The 18,645-nt window shown below is 42.5% G+C and overlaps 3 protein-coding genes across 4 annotated transcripts in view; 1 reads left to right on the top strand and 2 right to left on the bottom strand.

Moving 5' to 3' along the window:
• ccl34b.4 (chemokine (C-C motif) ligand 34b, duplicate 4) overlaps positions 1–279 on the top strand; it is a 1,240-nt gene extending 961 nt beyond the window's left edge. Inside the window, exon 4 of the mRNA XM_079181219.1 lies at positions 8–279. Within this exon, the coding sequence (XP_079037345.1) occupies positions 8–33 (26 nt within the window). The 3' untranslated portion in view covers positions 34–279. The remainder of the gene's footprint in view (positions 1–7) is intronic.
• Positions 280–2,425: 2,146 nt separating this feature from the next.
• lrrc31 (leucine rich repeat containing 31) lies at positions 2,426–11,774 on the bottom strand. Of its 2 annotated transcripts, none has more exons than XM_079181708.1 (10): positions 11,576–11,774; positions 10,953–11,123; positions 8,746–8,889; positions 7,978–8,145; positions 7,039–7,203; positions 6,697–6,879; positions 5,601–5,768; positions 5,346–5,510; positions 4,445–4,600; positions 2,426–3,813 (listed from the first exon to the last, which is right to left on the bottom strand). In XM_079181708.1, exons 1-10 carry the CDS (start codon positions 11,586–11,588, stop codon positions 3,446–3,448), a joined length of 1,701 nt encoding a protein of 566 aa, XP_079037834.1. In that variant the 5' UTR covers positions 11,589–11,774; the 3' UTR covers positions 2,426–3,445. The 2 variants fall into 2 exon arrangements, with proteins under 2 accessions (XP_079037834.1, XP_079037835.1); XM_079181709.1 differs by having other exon boundaries at positions 10,953–11,120.
• A 939-nt stretch (positions 11,775–12,713) lies between these two features.
• Positions 12,714–18,375, bottom strand: eif2s3 (eukaryotic translation initiation factor 2, subunit 3 gamma). Its single transcript, XM_079181333.1, has 12 exons — positions 18,302–18,375; positions 16,885–16,948; positions 16,670–16,797; positions 16,364–16,485; positions 16,134–16,228; positions 15,898–16,056; positions 15,507–15,641; positions 15,322–15,416; positions 15,058–15,202; positions 14,741–14,910; positions 13,778–13,950; positions 12,714–13,167 (listed from the first exon to the last, which is right to left on the bottom strand). Exons 1-12 carry the CDS (start codon positions 18,368–18,370, stop codon positions 13,104–13,106), a joined length of 1,419 nt encoding a protein of 472 aa, XP_079037459.1. The 5' UTR covers positions 18,371–18,375; the 3' UTR covers positions 12,714–13,103.
• Positions 18,376–18,645: the final 270 nt, after the last annotated feature.

Below are 18,645 nucleotides of genomic sequence, written 5' to 3'. Positions count from 1 at the left end.
TCTGTAGTCACTGCCAACATGACGAAGGTGTGAACCCTCCCCCCCTTCCCAAGGAGCAACACCCACACACCTGGAAGTGTCCTATGAAGCAGTTCATATGTTTAGTTTCCCAAAACATTTCTGTTTGTTTTCTGAATTAATGTTTCAATCATAACGAGATATTTTGCTGGGTATGATCAATTCTGTTTCATATTGATTCTCATTATTATCGACCTGAGATCTTCCTCACTCTCAATGTTTCCATGAATGTTGAATGAAATCTGAAGTAAAGAAGTAAATTCAAAACAGAAACGGTATTGTTTACATTTTGTACCTTGTCATCATTTCAAATGTTGATAGTAAAACAAATCGTGTCACGTCGCTTCAGTCCTTAAATCAAACCTGGCTCATGAAATCACCCGATGTCTTTTATGACTAGTAGTCGACTCGTATGGCTTTATATCGTAGGAGCAGGACGGCCGATGTATAATGCTGATATTATGTCAAATAAAACTAAGACTTATATGTTAAATACTATACTGTTATGACTCCCAGAATGCCTTGCTTTTACAGCAGTATTAGCACAATACAGTAGGTAACTGTTAGAATTTCACTGTGAATTTCCATCAAAGTGTTACAATGCAGAGTGGTGAGAAACATATGATTATACTAAGATAAGATGCTGTGTAAAGGACATATCGGCATCGGTTATTTCTGTGTCGTCTTCATCATGACTTCATAACTTCCTCCTCTAATGCTTCTTCCTGTCTGATGAGTGGGCATGTACCTGAACTCCAGTGGCGGGCCGTCAGGGCCTGCAAAGCCTTCTCTGCTGGCCTAAACAGAATCACAAAGTTACAGCTATTTTATAATTTAATATTTTTTCTGAAATACATTTAATTTTTTCTTATATGTATTATAATTTATAAAAATATTTTTCCCATTATCTTATTTTCTCATTGCACAGCTACTGTGCTCCTCAGTTGCTCTGCTTCCAGTGCAGCTTGTTTTAAGTAGAGCTTTTATCCAATCAGATTTCACCTCTGTGTCTCTAGTAAGAAGAGAGGCCCCAGCCTGCAGACTCACCCAGTGCTTCCATGTGCAGTTTAAATTGAATGGGGACGATATTGTTGATTCAACCAATCAGATCTTTAGTTTGGGATTCATGGCCCCACCAGAGCAGTTCGCAGGCCTAGTTACGTCAGCTCAGAGTCCAGATGCCTCTCTGCCAGCAAGGTGCAGAGTGTGCTGTGATTGGTCAGTGGGCGGGCACGTGACTATGTGCCCGCGAAACATGATTGCTAGCAGAGCTTTGTAGCAGACAGAGTTCAAGTGGAAATATTTGAAAGACATTTTACCTAGCTTTGTTTTTTTAATATGAAATGGCGGAAGGAGGAGAAACGGATTTAGTGGCGGAGTTACTGGGAACGCTTTTCTCAAGAAGGACATTTCTGAACAAACTGGACAGTAAGAAACGACCCCACAGCTAGCAGCCCTGACCCAGCCAGGAAAAGGATTTGTATGCAGCGTCAGAAGCGTTGCACATGTTATGGCTGTGAATGTGTTTCATGTTAACTGAGCGTCGGTACTTTTGGAGAGACTCGAGTGGATCTACAACTCACAACCGCGGCCCGCCCTTCGCCGGTCCACGGCCGAAGACGACCACCGAACGCGGTCGAAGGCGACCACCGAACTGCGGCGGACCACGGACAACCGACAGGCGGCGGATCCGGTTGGACTTCTTACTGGAACTGATGTACTGGGATTAAACTCTTTGTCAGCATAGACAGCATTTGGTAAGTGAACTTCGTTTGTTTACCTCTACTGTTCATTTGTCTATCGTGGCGTTTTTATGAATAGTATTTGAATGGCTCGTGTGGTGGAATGCGTGGATCCGCTGCAGGTCTGCTGGATTGATTTGTTGCTTTGTTGTCATATGAATATATGCGACTGCTCTTGTGAGTTTGGTATTGTGTTACATTGATTTGGACTATATTGTCCGTTAATGACGCAGCGTCCCGTCATGCTCGTATTCATGTATCTGCACATTTTATTTCATTTGTCAAATGTTGCAGTGTTATGTGAATATGCGGCTTTTACACGAAACAAATAATAACCCGTAGCTGTGACGTCATAATGAGGTTATTAGAAGTGGAGAACAGCACTGAAGGCCCAGGTATAAAATCCACGGCCCGCCACTGCTGAACTCACATGTCACACACCAATTCATCTCACCCATCCATTAATAATGACCGTGCAGTTGTGTCGGTGTACAAAAGTTGAATAAAATACCAAAGGTCTACTGGAAATGATCAGAATGTATTTAGTGTTCAAAGACCGTCATGGAGCCTTAAAACAGTGTCACAACCCGGCTCTTAGGCCATGACAAATATGGACAAGACACAGGGGATATTGGTAAATTAACGTATTTATTGTTAACCAAATAAGAAAGTAATTACCTTTGTGAAGCGTGTCGGTCAGTATATCAGTAGTGTGAGCATGGTTTTGTGTGGGATGAAGTGTGGGGTGTTGTCAGCGAAACCAAAGAAAACCAAACCAACGTATAATTGGCAGCCCCTGGCAGAGATCACTCCAAGTATGTCAGAGCACGACCAGGGCAGAGCAACACTGGAGCAGGGCTTTATGCTCCAGAACCAGGTGCTCTGCATCAGGCAATCAGCCACCATGTTAGAGGCGGGGTCGTCACAACAGATAGAAAAGTAGACTTTGACACATTCAGAGTTGACTTGTTTTAGTTCATGATTCATATGAGCTCCACAGTAAACCCGAGGAAACAGTGTGCTGTGTGTACGATTCATGTACATCTTATTGTTTTGAGATGCAATGCAAATATCTTTAAAATGTATGCTGCTCACCTTGTACTGTTCTTTTGTTGGATATGATTCAACTGCCATTGTTTTAATGAAGTGGCAAAAATACATAAATTATATTAGTGTATACACAGCATTAACCCCTGTGTGACTCAGTTATTTTAAACTAAATTTGACTGTAGACAACATAGTGTATAAAACATATATAACAACGTTTATAATGTCTAAGACATATGAGCCTTATGTCAGTTAGTATGTAGTTGTGCATCAATTAGACTTAGTGAACAGGTACATTATAAGTAAGATAAGTTTCAACTCATCAACACATTTGACAAACTGTCCGGACTGAGTCTAAAATCTCCTCGTTCACTTTAGTTCTTCTTCTTCTTTCCTCCGCTGCCTGAGCCATCTTTCCGTGATTGATTTCTTCTCAAAGTCCTCCAAGACAAACGCGTGTTCCATCTCTAATTCCTTCCTCTCGTTTCCTCCTCACATTCTTTCATCTCTATATGTGATTATTAAAGTGGCAGTCATGTGTCTGATTGAATCTCTGAGTACTGCTTATGTTCTTTTAATTCCTCGTTCTTCATTAGTCATATTTGATACCAGATAATCATCTTCAGGTTTTTGATCCTCTACTCCTCAGGACTCTCCTGATTGGTCGCCTCAAATGACGATGACGATGATGCCGCGTCCCACTCCAGCAGGACGCTCCTCTTCCTCAGGCAGTGGTTCAGCCGCTGTCGGTCCAGAGAGCCGACGGTCCAGCGCTGTGCCGCCAGGCGGGTCAGCGCCGGGAGGCGGGGCAGAGCGCCGAGCAGCGCCGGCAGCCAGGCCGAGCAGGAGGCGGAGGTCAAAGGTCGGAGGCTGAGGTCTAGGTCCTGCAGCGAAGCCGGGCCTCCCGCTGAGAACAGGGCGGACCAGCCGGCGTCGCCCACGGAGCCGTTGTAGGAAACGTCCAACGTCCGCAGAGAGGACAGGCCGCCGCGGCTGAACACGGCAGCTGGACCGAGAATCAAGAATAAAACCGTTTAGAGATTCTGCTGCTTTATCTCGGTTTATTGGTCGCTTTGTCAATCCAGGTTTTATATTTAACAGGACAGAATCATTGCTTTAGTCTGGTGAAAGTCTTGGCGTTGTGACTTTTATTAACTGAACGTTTTTGTGATTTTATTAAGTTTTGACGTTTCTTTCTTCCTTCCTTCCTTCCTTCTGTCCTAATTTCTTTCCTTCTCTCCTTGTTAAGTGATCGCCGAGTACGAAAAATAACAAGACTGTGGTTTAAAAACTGGAGATGCAAGGATTTCATTTCCTCATGTGTGCACGAGTACAAACTAAAGATAGAAACCTGATTGTCTACTGACTTATTAAAACGTATAATAACTGACGATGGCTCTGCTCTCATCAAGTGTTACACTGAGTCTCTCTGATGAAAAGGCTTCATTTAGTTCAGTAAAAGCTAAGAAATGTATGTTTAGTGTTTTATTATAAATAAAAACATGTGTGTGTGTGTGTGTGTGTGTGTGTGTGTGTGTGTGTGTGTGTGTGTGTGTGTGTGTGTGTGTGTGTGTGTGTGTGTGTGTGTGTGTGTGTGTGTGTGTGTGTGTGTGTGTGTGTGTGTGTGTGTGTGTTACCCAGGTTAAGCAGGTCATCAGTGGTGAGCTCACAGCTGCTGAGGTGGAGCTCCAGGACGACTGGCGGCTGCAAAGCGTCCAGGAGCAGAGCTAAACGTCCTCCCACCACTTTACACCAGGACACGTCCACACTGCGCAGGTACGGCACGGCCAGAGCTGACACACACACACACACACACACACACCTTAAGTACTTCATATGTAATAAAGAGCCAACTGAGACACACACACTTTGTTTAAATATGAATAAAGTGAAACAGAATCCTCCCCTTCTCGTTGTGAAGTCTTCTTTGTTCCTTCTGTTGGTAGTTTGCTTTTGTGCGTTTTTGGGGTCTTGTGTATTTAAAAAATATATAATAAATATGTTTTTATTATTAGAAGCAGTTGTAGTAGAAGCAGAGTAGAGAGGAACTTGCTATATTTGTACAAGTGCACAGTTTAGAGGTACTATCATGTGAGTATTCCCATTTCAGAAGGAAATATTGATATTTGACAGTTAAAAATCACAGTTTTCCGTTCAAATCATACGATCTTCTTATAAAATATTTGTTATAAACTGACCAACAACTGGCTCCATCTTCACCAACTGCAACAATAAAATGATATTTACACATGAATGCATCAGTAAACATAATTATAATATAATGTTTATAAATCAAAGGCCGTTTTTCTGCATAACGAGTACTTTTGAAACTTTAAGTACATTGTTCTACTAATACTTCTGTACTTTTACGAAGGTAAAATGTAGGACTTTTGACACTTTTACTGTAAACAATCGGAATACTTCTACCCCTGCAGTATTAGTACTCATAGTAGTTGTAGCACCAGCTTCAGCTGCATCAGCACTACTGGTAGTAATTGTAGTACTAGCTCTAGGAGTATCAGTAGTATTTGTGCGTACCCAGAGCAGTGAAGGAGTCCTGGTTCAGGCTGCAGCTGTTGAGCGGCAGACGCCTCATCTGTGTCAGAGGGAGGGCGGCGACCAGCTGGTGGGCCACGCCCCCTGCCTCCTTATTGGACGACACGTCGAGCTGCGTCAGCGCCGCCAGAGAGGGAAGTACCTGGACTGGAGACAACGGGGGGAGGGGGGGGTCTAGTGATAGATGACCCCACACACTCAATTGTGTCAACCACACACACACACACATCTACTCACTCAGGGCCTCCAGGTCGGAGCGGGTGAGACGGCACAGGTGGAGGTCGAGGCTCTCCAGGTGTGTGAGGTGAGCCAGGTGGAGCGTGAGGCGGTCCAGGCTTCCAGCCAGACTCTTGTTACAGGACAGGTCCAACTCTCGCACTGAGGGGAGGCAGCGGAGCGAACCACCTGCAGGACAGTGACGGGGGGGATAAATAAACCAGACTCTTGTTAGTTTTCATCAAGATCGAACATAAATGTATAAAAAACTCAAAAGAGGTTTTAATTTCTTTTCCTGCCGTTTTTATCTTGATCCTGTCCAAGTTTGTAAAAGGATGAATTGTGCAAAAGTTAAGTTAAGGGAAAGGTATCTGTGGGTGTAAATACCATCAAATTCTGCTGAGTTGATACGAGCATGTGGAATATAAATGTGTTTGCAGCTGCATGAAGCTTTGAAGAAATATATTTGTGTCAAATATACGGCGTCACTGAGAGAAGCTAAGAAAACCTCTCGTGCAGCCATTTAGACAAAACATATTTTTTTGTGTTTGAGTTTCTTAATTTGCAGTGTGTTGAGCTCTGTGTGTAGAGCTCTCAGTGTGTAGAGCTCTCAGTGTGTTGAGCTCTGTGTGTAGAGCTCTCAGTGTGTAGAGCTCTGTGTGTAGAGCTCTCAGTGTGTAGAGCTCTCAGTGTGTAGAGCTCTCAGTGTGTTGAGCTCTCAGGGTGTAGAGCTCTCAGTGTGTAGAGCTCTCAGTGTGTAGAGCTCTGTGTGTAGAGCTCTCAGTGTGTAGAGCTCTGTGTGTTGAAATCTCAGTGTGTTGAGCTCTGTGTCTAGAGCTCTCAGTGTGTTGAGCTCTCAGTGTGTAGAGCTCTGTGTGTTGAGCTCTGTGTGTAGAGCTCTCAGTGTGTAGAGCTCTCAGTGTGTTGAGCTCTGTGTGTAGAGCTCTCAGTGTGTAGAGCTCTCAGTGTGTAGAGCTCTCAGTGTGTAGAGCTCTCATTGTGTTGAGCTCTCAGTGTGTAGAGCTCTCAGTGTGTAGAGCTCTCAGTGTGTTGAGCTCTGTGTGTAGAGCTCTCAGTGTGTAGAGCTCTCAGTGTGTTCCGACAGCGGATCTCCTACCGAGAGCCTCGAGGCTGTCCGGCGTCAGACCGCAGGCCTGTAGTCTGAGCGTGGCGAGGCCGACGGCGTGAGAGAGCGAGGAGGCCAACGCTACGAAGCCGCCGGCATCAACTTCCTGTGTGAGCTGAGGATTACAGGAGACGTCCAGCACACAGAGTCTGGAGCCGGCAGATACTATCCGTCCTGAGAGAGACAGACATGGGACAGAATGGTTCACACACAACATACAGAGTGGAGGATGTTAGAGGAACTCAGGTCCCGTTGGTGTTCTCTCCCGTGGCATTGTGGGAAATGTAAGATATTCCTTGCTTATGATAGTATTCATGGGTTTAAAGGCAGTACCCAGTACAGTGGCATCGGCTGCAGTGAGCTGGCAGGCCACCAGGTAGAGCTCCCTCAGCGGAAGGGGAAGTTTACCCAGCAGGCCTTGCAAAGCGCCACCCCCGACGCCGCCGTTCCAGGACAAATCGAGGATCTCCAAGAGAGGAACACAGCCGAGAGCTTCACCTACACAGACGCAACAGAAAACAATAAAATCCATTCGTTTCTTTCCTTTGAAGCTGAACAGCTGGAACTGCAGAACTACAACTAACGTTATTACGGCCTGAGCAACGTCCCTGTTGAAGTTTTTAATAACTTTTATTAGGTCTATGTCGAGTCAAAGACAGCGTCTTCAGATTGCTTTATTACAAACCCAAAGGTAGTTCGTTAATTCTGACGTTAAGATGAGAACAAAGAGCAAATCTTCACATTTCAGAAGTTGAAAACATCATCTTTACTTGATAAAATAGCTTAAATGATAAATCGATTCTAAAAATAGTTGAACGTTCATTTTTTAATTGTTTGTCTAATTAATTATTCGACCAAATGTTTGATATAACTCACTTGATGCATACTCTAAATGGTTATCAAATTCTGTCCTGGTTGCTAAAAAACCATTCAACACGTCTATCAAGATTGAAAAAAGAATACATGTTAAACTACATATCCCATGAGCCACTGGTGCACTTTCATGGGAGTGCTGCATGGTTCCATCTTAGGACCCCTGCTGTTCCTCTTCCATCAGAGTGTGATGGTGTGGAGACACAGTTGTATGCAGACGACAAGCTCTTATATGAATAAACAATAGCTTTTGAATAAACAAAAGTATTAAAGTATTAAATAGCTATGTTTTGTTGATCACTTCTATACTGAAGACAAGTCAGTAGTTTTCTAATTAAAGAAAAACACATCAGATTTAGGACGTGAGTGTAGAGGCTCTGACTGGACTTTATTTATCACCCAGTGCAGCGACGTCGGCGGCGTTCAGCCTGCAGCTGCAGAGCCTCAGTGCTCTGATCCCGCCCACATGCTGGAGGTGAGAGGTCAACGCTGTCAGACATCCGCCAATCAGCTCGTTCCAGGAGACGTCCACCTCCTCCAGCTGAGGGAGGAACTGGAGCAACGTCGCTGAGGAGGAGCGGGAACCAAAAATATATATATTTATTAAAGCTCAATCAAGAACTCAGTCTATGTTTACTAAAGAACAAACTCTAGTGAAGAGTGGGACTGTAAAAAACACTAAACTGTGCCGGTCATCTATATATTTAAATGTATTGTTAATTATTAGAATTACTTCACAGATGTCATGACATTATGTTGTTGTGTTTGTTATGTGTATTATTTTGCCTATTAAATAATAAAAAATATATAAAAATAAAATACATTTGAAAGTAAAATATATAAAAATGATAATTCATTAATTAAACCGATTTAATCATTTATCTAAAGTCTTGAAGCAAAAAAATTTAACATGCGCAAAAACTGAATTTATGAACAAAACATTCCATTTATTGTCGATTAAACTATATATTTAAAATATATGTATATATAAATGAAAAAATATTATAAAAGAATAAATATAAAAAACAAAATATATTTTATTCAATTAATTAATTACATTTATTAATCTAACATGTCTTGAAGAAAAAACATGCACATTCTTTTAGAAAAACAAAACTTCTAAATAAAATAAAATAAATAGAAAACAAAGAGTTAAAGTGTCCTCACCTAACTCCAGCAGGTCTGTAGCAGTGAGGTCGCAGTGAGACAGACTGAGGCTGCTGCTGTCGCTCTTCTTCCCCAACTTCTGCAGGAAAACACACACTCGACCCCAGCCGGCGTCTCGCTCGCCCTCCGCCGCCTCGACCACGCCTGAAACACACACACACACACACACACACACACACACACACACAGACACACGTTACCCAACATTTCAACCTAACGAGGCTTCATTTCTTTCACCTTTCTCTGCACCTCTTCAACGTCTTCCTCTTCGCTACAGTTCTGCGTTCAACTTTATATGTAGTTATAAATATACAGTATATATGTATAAATATAAATATTTATTTATATAAATACATATTTATTTATTTATATACAGTGTTTTTTCTTAGAAATAAAATTCCCTTCTGAGCTGTTTAAGTCTTTAACTTTTGGAGGATTCACATTTCATTTGACTGACAGCTGGTCTTCTGAATGAGTCTCTTGTTATCATTCTTTCATCTTCCACCTTGTTGTCTGTTTGAATCACAACCACAGGAACTAGTTCATATGGGGTCAGATCAGTCTCAATAATTGCAAATGCACACAGATAGACTCACAAATGCAAACAGAAAGATTCACAAATGCGCACAGAACAATTCACAAATATATTAGATTTACAAATGCACACAGAAGGATTTACAAATATATTCGATTTACAAATGCACGCAGAACAATTCACAAATACATTCCAATGCACAAATAAATAAATTACGATTTATATAAATGTAAAAAAAAAAATCACAAATATATTTCTGCATTTGTATGTATTTGTGTGTGGATTTGTATGTATTTGTGTGTGGATTTGTATGTATTTATTTGTGGATCGCACTGCATTCATTTGCAAATCGCTTCACATTCATTTACGGATTTTTGAGACTGTTCTGCCGTCGCTGGATTCACAAATGCGTTTTTTTCAACATAGACCTGTCTGTAGCCAATCAGATGTCAGCCTCATTTTCAACCAATCACATGAGCGCAGCTTCATACATATTCATACATATTGTAGCCGTCTGTGTTCACCCAGAGCTCTACGATACCTCATATCAGTAGAGACCGGACCAAACTATGTGTATAAATGTTATTTCGGAGTTCCTTTTTGTTGGTTTATTGCCGTTAAATCATAGCCAAATCAGTTTATGTTGTGTTCATACAGCTATGGTAAACAGCCGACGTGTGGCTTGCTAGACACAGTGAATACAGTTCGATGAAATCCACGGAGCTCCTCCGGACTATGTTATGAACCAGACATGACGGCGTTTGGTTCCCCGTGATATCTGGGACTTCCACAACACATACTAAGCAGAAATAGAGGTTATTTTTTCCACAGTTGACGGCGGACAGTTGAACGGCTATCAGGGCGATAAGCCGCGCTCCCTCACCGGCGTGTCCAGCGCGATTCACCGATTCACGCGAATGAACACAAATAGTCCCCCGGCGAGAACGGCGGCGCGATTAACGCGGCGCGAATCGTGTTTGGTGTGAACCGCAGCATTACGCTAGCAGCCTAGTGGCCTCATTGTTTGTACCATATGGTTTACACACACATAGTTTGGTCCGGTCTCTACTGATATGAGGTATCGTAGAGCTCTGGGTGAACACAGACGGCTACAATATGTATGAATATGTATGAAGCTGCGCTCATGTGATTGGTTGAAAATGAGGCTGACATCTGATTGGCTACAGACAGGTCTATGTTGAAAAAAACGCATTTGTGAATCCAGCGACGGCAGAACAGTCTCAAAAATCCGTAAATGAATGTGAAGCGATTTGCAAATGAATGCAGTGCGATCCACAAATAAATACATACAAATCCACACACAAATACATACAAATGCAGAAATATATTTGTGATTTTTTTTTTTACATTTATATAAATCGTAATTTATTTATTTGTGCATTGGAATGTATTTGTGAATTGTTCTGCGTGCATTTGTAAATCGAATATATTTGTAAATCCTTCTGTGTGCATTTGTAAATCGAATATATTTGTGAATTGTTCTGTGCGCATTTGTGAATCTTTCTGTTTGCATTTGTGAGTCTATCTGTGTGCATTTGCAATTATTGAGACTGATCTGACCCCATAGTTCATGTCCAGGTTCCCATCAGAGGAATGGATGCAGCATGTAAGAGTGTGAGCAGCTCACACGGTGAACCGGCACCAATCACACCTGAGCCGTGTCCTCTCTCCTCCTGGTCCTCGGGGATCCCCGTCCGGTCTCGGGACAGGAAGCGTCCCAGCGGCTTCCTGTCCGACGCCGTGCGCTTCCTGCGGATCTGGTTCATGATGAGGTCGAGAGGGGAACGCCTCAGACCGCCGCCGTCCCGCCCCCGCTGACCTTCTGACCAATGAGAGGAAAGACAACAAACGTTTCACAAAACTAAATGCATCTTCTTCATCCTTTAAAACGCCCTCAATGTCTTCAGATGGATGGAGAGAGAGAGAGAGAGAGAGAGAGAGAGAGAGAGAGATGAATGGATGGATAGAGAGAGAGAGAGATGGATGGATTCTAAGACTGAAACTTTTAACGGTGTTTTGTTTCACAGACTTTATTAAAAGATAAAAATATGAATTATTATGGATCTGAAGTTGAGATAATTCTTCTACACAGGAAGTGGCAGAAAACACGGTGAGGTTTCAGTTGTACATTTACTAGTTTACTACTGTATAGTACATGTACATGTAGTAGGCTACATGTACAGTACAGTTCATGTAGTTACATGTACTGTACTGTAGTAAAACCTCTGCACGATACTTTCATATTTATTCTATTTACAGAAGAATGAATCTTACCTGCAGACTCCATGAGCAGGTGTGAAGAGCTCCAAAACAAACAAACAATAAATAATAATAATAAAAACTCGAGTGTTTGTGTCAGTTGGTCGTCACGGTGATGCGTTCACGGTCCGTTTGTTCGTAGATATTAAACACAAACTGTGAGTAAGTCACAGAGCTCTACTTTAAGCGTTCTCCTCGCGCTGCTTCCTCTCCGACTGACTCTGGACCTCAGCTTTTAACACCTTGATGACGTCACGTCCCGTGCTTGTCAGGTGAACCATCCCGGAAATGCGGCACCACCTTCGGTAAATAAATGTTGACGTCATCATCATCGATCTGCGCGAGGACTCGTTTGATCTTCAGAGCATTCTTCTTCTTCTTTATCTTTTATTGTTTAAACAGTACTGTAAGAAGTACATAGAACTTTAGTAATAGTAGTTGTACCACACTGTATAAGTACTTAGTTAGTAGTAAAAGTACTAAAGTATCACCTCAGAATGTAAAAACATAAAGTTAAAACACTCACTATGCAGAATGAATTTTATTATAACATTTCCTTCCCTCTAATGAGTCTTATCGGTTTATATATCTATAAATATACTATGAGGTGTTTCTGTTATTTTGTCCAAGCCCTGTATACCAGAAAGGTTAAATGTTAAATAAAAGAATAAATTAAAGAATCTTTCAGTATAAAACCTATGAAGGGAGGTTTTACTGCAGGACTAGTTTTAACTAGGTGTACCTAATAAACTGGCACCTGATAAAAGCTTTAGAAACTAAAAAAACTACATTTAATGCAACAAACGTTTGATGTAATGCTTGTGTTCTCCACTCTGTTCATTATGTGGTCGTGATAACGTGATAATGAAACTAATCCATCAGGACTTTGTAGGTCTTTAAAATGTCAGAAAATAGTAAAAGTCACAATTTACTAATGAAGCTTCACATTATTTATTTATCTGAGAAGCTGGAACTAAAGAAATGTTTGATATTTCTGCTTTAATAAACTAATAATCAGAATAGTTCAGATTTAAATCTCATCAGAAATAAAACATCTTCAAACACTGTTAACTCTGTTATATTATGTTAGGGATTTGATGTAAAAGGTTTAAACTTATTACACACCCTAAATTAAGACGTAACGAGCATTAAATCCTCTTAAAGGTTCACGTTTATTTTTCAGCTGCAACAAAATGAAATCAAACATTTCTTCCAAATGTATTTTATTAGATTAGACTGAAATCATTTGTACTGAATGAAATCCAGGTTTCACTTTGAAACGTGGACCTCCTCCTCCTCCTCCTCCGCTCTTCTTCTTCTGCAGTAACAAAAAAGCAGGCAGAAAGGCTGAACTGGACCTCCTCATGTTGCTGCTGAGGAAGAGGAGCAGAGGCAGGAAGCATCCTTCAAACCCTGATGTGTCCTCTTACGTTTCCTTCCTTCCTTCCTCCTTGTGGGGAAAAATAAGAAAAGAAAACCCGAAACAAAACAAAAGAAGAAGAGTGTGATGGTTTGTGTTGGTTTGTGATGTCCTGCTTCCTCCTCAGTCATCGTCCACTGTGGGTGTGATGGTCACGCCCCTCCTGATCTGCCCCCATCCAATCAGACTGAGGAACAAAGAGGGGAGGAGCCAATCAGAGTTCATTCATAAATACTCTTCCTTGCTTTCTAATAACAAACATCTGGAGCCTTTTGTCCCTTGTGAGGTTAAACATCATCCATTGTACATTTCTAAAAAGGTTGATACGATCACGTTAGTTTGGAGCAGAAACAAAGACGGTTGGCAGATTAATGGGCCGAGTAAAGTAATCGTTCATCCTCCAATATCTAGAGCATCTGTCTGTGTGTGTGTGTGTGTGTGTGTGTGTGTGTGTGTGTGTGTGTGTGTGTGTGTGTGTGTGTGTGTGTGTGTGTGTGTGTGTGTGTGTCTAAACAGGCCCAGGTTCAACACATTGAGAGACGTATCATCATATTTGCTGGATTATGCTACAATGTGTCATTGTGTAACTTCTTTGGTTGGATCTTTTTAATGTAATAAATGTACCGCGGCTCAGAAAAGGTTGAAAAACACTGATCCAGACCTCTGGAAGAGTAACGTGTTGTGCTGATATCCACATAAATAAACGGTGAACGAAAACAGCCATCATTTCCTTTTAGGTCACACACAACTTAAACCCTAAAGGTGTAAATTACTGCTGTGATCAGACTTCTTCTTACCGCCAATGTTTCTCCACACGTCGACTCAGAGCGATCTTCTCTCCGACCTCGGTGCAGACCGGGTTGGTGAGGACGATCTTGGCGAGGTCGGCCTTTACGGCACTGACTCGACCGCCCGTCGACAGCGAGCCGATGTTCACCATCAGAACCTCGTTCTTAGAGAGCTTCTGGACCTGAGGGGACAAGGAGACAAGGAGACACTAGTTCACTCCAGAGGCCTGAGGTGCATGGTCCACGCAGCACAAAGGTGCGTCATTCGTGCCACGTTTACTCGCGAGGGACCATTTGTGTGATTCGTGCTTCGAGAGGGGGCGTGGCTTATCGCCCTGGAAGCCGTTATCAACTTAAGCCATTTATTTCCGCCAACAACCATGGAATAAATAACCTCTATTTCTGCTTTGTACTTGTTGTAGATGTCCCAGATATCTCAGGAAACTAAACGCCGTCTTGTCTGGTTTATAACATCATCTGGAGCTGAATTCACTGTGTCTAGCTGGTTCACCACAGCTGTATGAACACAAAATAAACACTTTTTGCTGTGATTTAACTGCAATGAATGGAAGTTTGAATTCATTTTTTGTTAGTTCTCTCCTCAAGACGACAAGCAAACAACTTTTAAAATACTTGTTTTCTGAATGGAGCTCGGTTCGATCGGTGCTAAGCTAACATTGTAGCAGCTCCATCAACACTCAACATAACGTCATCTAGATGTAAATACGGCAGCGTCTATTCATTGTTTGTACCGTGTGGTTTACACACAGTTTGGTCTGGTCTCTACTAATATGAGGTATCGTAGAGCTCTGGGTGAACACCTATAATATTTACTTCCTGATTCAACGTCAGTGACGACAGGAGGCGCATCTCAACGATGATAGGCTATCACGCCGCATCAGAATACGCGTCACTCCAGTGTCATGGCGTCTGTATGTAATCTACTCGGTGTGAACACGGCATAGGCCTCACCTTGGCGGCCTTCTTGTCCCCCTCCATGCGGACTCCCAGCAGCCTCCTGAGCAGGAAGTAGGAGATCTCCAGCTCGGTGAAGATCTCGGGCAGCGCTCCGACGGCGCCCAGCACCTGACCGACCATACGGTCCGCCCGGCACAGCGTCGGGTCGATCTTAGTGCCCACACCTGCACACACACACACACACCAGTTTACTTTGATAGACTACGTGTTTGAGCCACTCTGAAAGTTCTCAGAGAACCACCGTTCTGCTTCATTAAGTTCAGTCTCCCTCTGTCTCTCTCTCTCCCCCTCCCTCCCCCCTCTCTACGTACCGATGAGGCCTCCCGGTGCAGCGTACTGCAGGTCGTTGTGCTCGGCAAACAAAGAGACGATCTTGGAGAAGATGGGTTTGCACATCAGCTTCCCTTCGTGGTCTTTGGACACGATACCTGGTCGCACCTCGATCTCCTGACCCACCTGGAGGGTCACACAAGAGAGGAGAAGGAGGAGGAGGAGTTAGAGGAGCAACTTCACTGTTCTCTGTCAATCCACCACTTCATTTTTTCACATGATATCAACACTTGTTAATGTGTCACCTTGAGGACTCCCTTAAGGATGCTTCCTCCGGCCACGCCTCCTTTCAAGTCGTCCACTTCACAGCCCGGCTTGTTCACGTCAAAGGATCTGATGACTGAAACACAGAAAGTATTCTCAGAAACGAAAGCTAAAAACACGACAACAAGGACAACAAAGTGAGAAAAGAAGAGTGCGCGTTTGTTACCGATGAGTCGGGGCTCTGAGATGAAGTCTCTGATGGGAACCGGGATCTTCTTGACGATGTACTCACAAACCACCTCAATGTTGTACTTCAGCTGAGCCGAGATGGGAATGATGGGAGCACCTTCTGCCACTGTGCCTGTAGGAGACACACACCAAAGGTTTAGAGAAAGTGTACATCATTTGCAGTAAAGCACAAATGTTGGATCATAGCAAGTACGACTCAAACATCTTAAAGGTGGTGATGGTTCCAGTCTGGTCTCCAGCGCGATGCTGAGAGGTACGTGGTAGCTTAGCATTTCCCATAATTAAACATGAATTTTCCTATTTGAACACGTTTTTGATGTATTTTTTGGGGATGTTTGTTGACAGAGGTTATGTTGATGCTGACTCACCCTGCACGAAGGCGAGGATCTGCTCGTACTGCTCCTTGGCCTGGCTCTCCTTCACCAGGTCGATCTTGTTCTGCAGGATGAGGATGTGCTTCAGCTTCATGATCTCGATGGCCGCCAGGTGCTCCGACGTCTGGGGCTGAGGACACGACTCATTACCCGCTGGAAGAAGAGAAGCGACAGTCAGATGACTTCTGAAACAGACAGTAAAACTGTGTGTGTGTGTGTGTGGGGCTTACCAATGAGCAGGAGGGCTGCATCCATGACGGCGGCTCCGTTCAACATGGTCGCCATCAAAATGTCGTGACCAGGACAGTCAACAAAGGACACGTGTCTGAGGGACAGACGGGGAAAACAAAGTCACACTGAGGAAAAATGATTTAACAGTGAAACAGAAAACATTATACATCTGTGCTTTAGGGACACAACCTCTCCCCCCCCCCCCCGCTCCCTCTCTCTCCAGTCTTACCTGACCAGTTTGAAGTTGCCCTTGGTTCCGGGTATGTCTGAGAGAAACTCGTCCGGAGTGCTGCTGCCACACGACCTGTAGCACTCTGGCCTGGGACAGCTGGGGTCGTCCAGCTTATAGACCTACAGAAACATGGACGTGTTAGTTATATATCTTATTTTATTTTAAAGGGACCATGTTATACGAGTGAGGGGTTCTGGAAATCGGAGGTAAAACTAATAAGAAACAAAGAACAAAGTTTAAAAATGTAAAAGTTCAGCGCTCTGGTTCTCAATGAGAAGTCTTCTTTGTTTTCTATCCGCTTACCTTAGCGTTAGCATATCCTAGCTTGATGGTGATGTTCCTCTCCAGCTCGTTCTTGAACCGGACGGTGTGAACACCAGAGATGGCCTTGACCACCGTGGACTTCCCGTGGGCCACATGACCGATGGTGCCTGGGAGAGAAGGAAAGGAAGACGAGACGTTCAAAAACAGGCAGCGCTCCCGGTTCCATCTGATCAGCGTTGGTTTGTTTTACGTACCGATATTGATGGTGGCCTGTCTGCTGATGATCTCATGAGAGAGAGGCGTCAAAGTGGACACATCCTGCAGAGAGAACAAGTCACATTAGTGGCTCATCGCACACTGAAACACAACACAGTGTGAGCGGAGCAGCTCTCTTTCATCCTGGAGGTGGATAGAAACAAAGAGACGACACACACACACACACACACACACACACACACACACACACACACACACACACACACACACACACACACACACACACCCCCCCCCCCCCCAAAGGGTGTAAAACCAAAACCGTTTGTGTTTTGCACTTAATACTAAATGTAATATCCCAGAATAAACTTAAATATCACATAATACGTCATATTATCTCACTACATTATGAACATTTAATCCATTGTTATTGCTCTTTTTGTTCATTTATATATACTTTTGGATATATATTTATATTGTACATAGTAGTTAATCTACTGTGATGTCTTTAATGTCCTTGTTTTTATGTTTATTTGTATATTCTATGTATGTACATATGTCCAATAAAGCAGATTCTAATTTATATTATGTTGTTATATCAACACTAAGTATCATTACTTAACCACATTATATATAATTCCACTGTACTCTGTTTACATAATACTAGACTAGCTAACTGTCATTTTACCCTGTAAAACTGTCTTTAACTGCTCTAATAGTGTATGTATATATATATATATATTATAGTAGCATGTACCCATTATTATTTATTGATTCTCTCCTTCGTCTGTACTGTAACCTGAACCTCCCCTCAGGAGATCAATAAAGGCTTATCTGAATATACTTTATATATCATTCTAATCACAGTACCACCAGACTTTAAATTTACATTTCATTAAATTAAAAAAGTTACATGAAGCATATTATTATTTGTTATCTGATTAAAATAAAATCACCAAAGGTAGGTAACATATGAGCTATATTCTGCTAATATCATTACCAGCATTGATATTCATATTTTATGAAATAACTGCATCAAAAGTTCGTATGAAACAGATGAAAACCAGCCAAAAGTTGGGATTATTCCATTGACATTTCTATAGATTTTACTGAAATATAGCAAATGATGCTAACGTTTCCGACCAATCAGAGGTTACGCTCACATCACTGACACGGAATAAAGATGGCGACTGTTACAGCGCTGTAAATACATGTTATACATTCAAACGTTTGTTTCGATTGGACATGTTAGTAGGATTTAAATCCTTTGTAACGTTAACGTTATTAACGGTTGTATTAGCTCGCGCTACGCCGGGCCTGCCATCACGTGCCGGATGGTAGCGGCGGAGCACTGGCGACCGTTAACGGCTACGAATGTCACACTGTTTGTGTGGCGCCATCTTGACAAAACAAGGAAATACTCAAAGCTTTAAAAAAAGCCGTTAAATTGACACTTACAAGAGAACGAAGGTCTTGTCTGGCCAGATGAGGCTGACCAAGCGTTGTACCGGACTCGTCACCCGCCATCTTGAATGAAAAGGGAATGAAAAGAGGCGACTCCGGCAAATGCCTGATCAACCACTGAAAACCGCTATTTCTCTTTTTCCAACAATTCGCTATTACATTAAAATGTGTTTCGTTTATGTCGTGTAGGTGGGAAATCAAATATATTTAAAACAAGATGTTAGTTACATATTTATTTTCGCTGACAAATAAAAACGGGGTTTGGCTCTCGCGTGACTCACACAACGGGGTCCTTTCAGAACGTCTGATGCAATTTATTTTTTTTTACAGGAAAATAC

Source organism: Pholis gunnellus (assembly GCF_910591455.1).
Source record: "Pholis gunnellus genome assembly, chromosome: 20".
Taxonomy (NCBI): Eukaryota; Metazoa; Chordata; class Actinopteri; order Perciformes; family Pholidae; genus Pholis; species Pholis gunnellus.
Note: the sequence above shows the minus strand (reverse complement) of the source record. Positions and strands in the feature narration are given on the sequence as shown.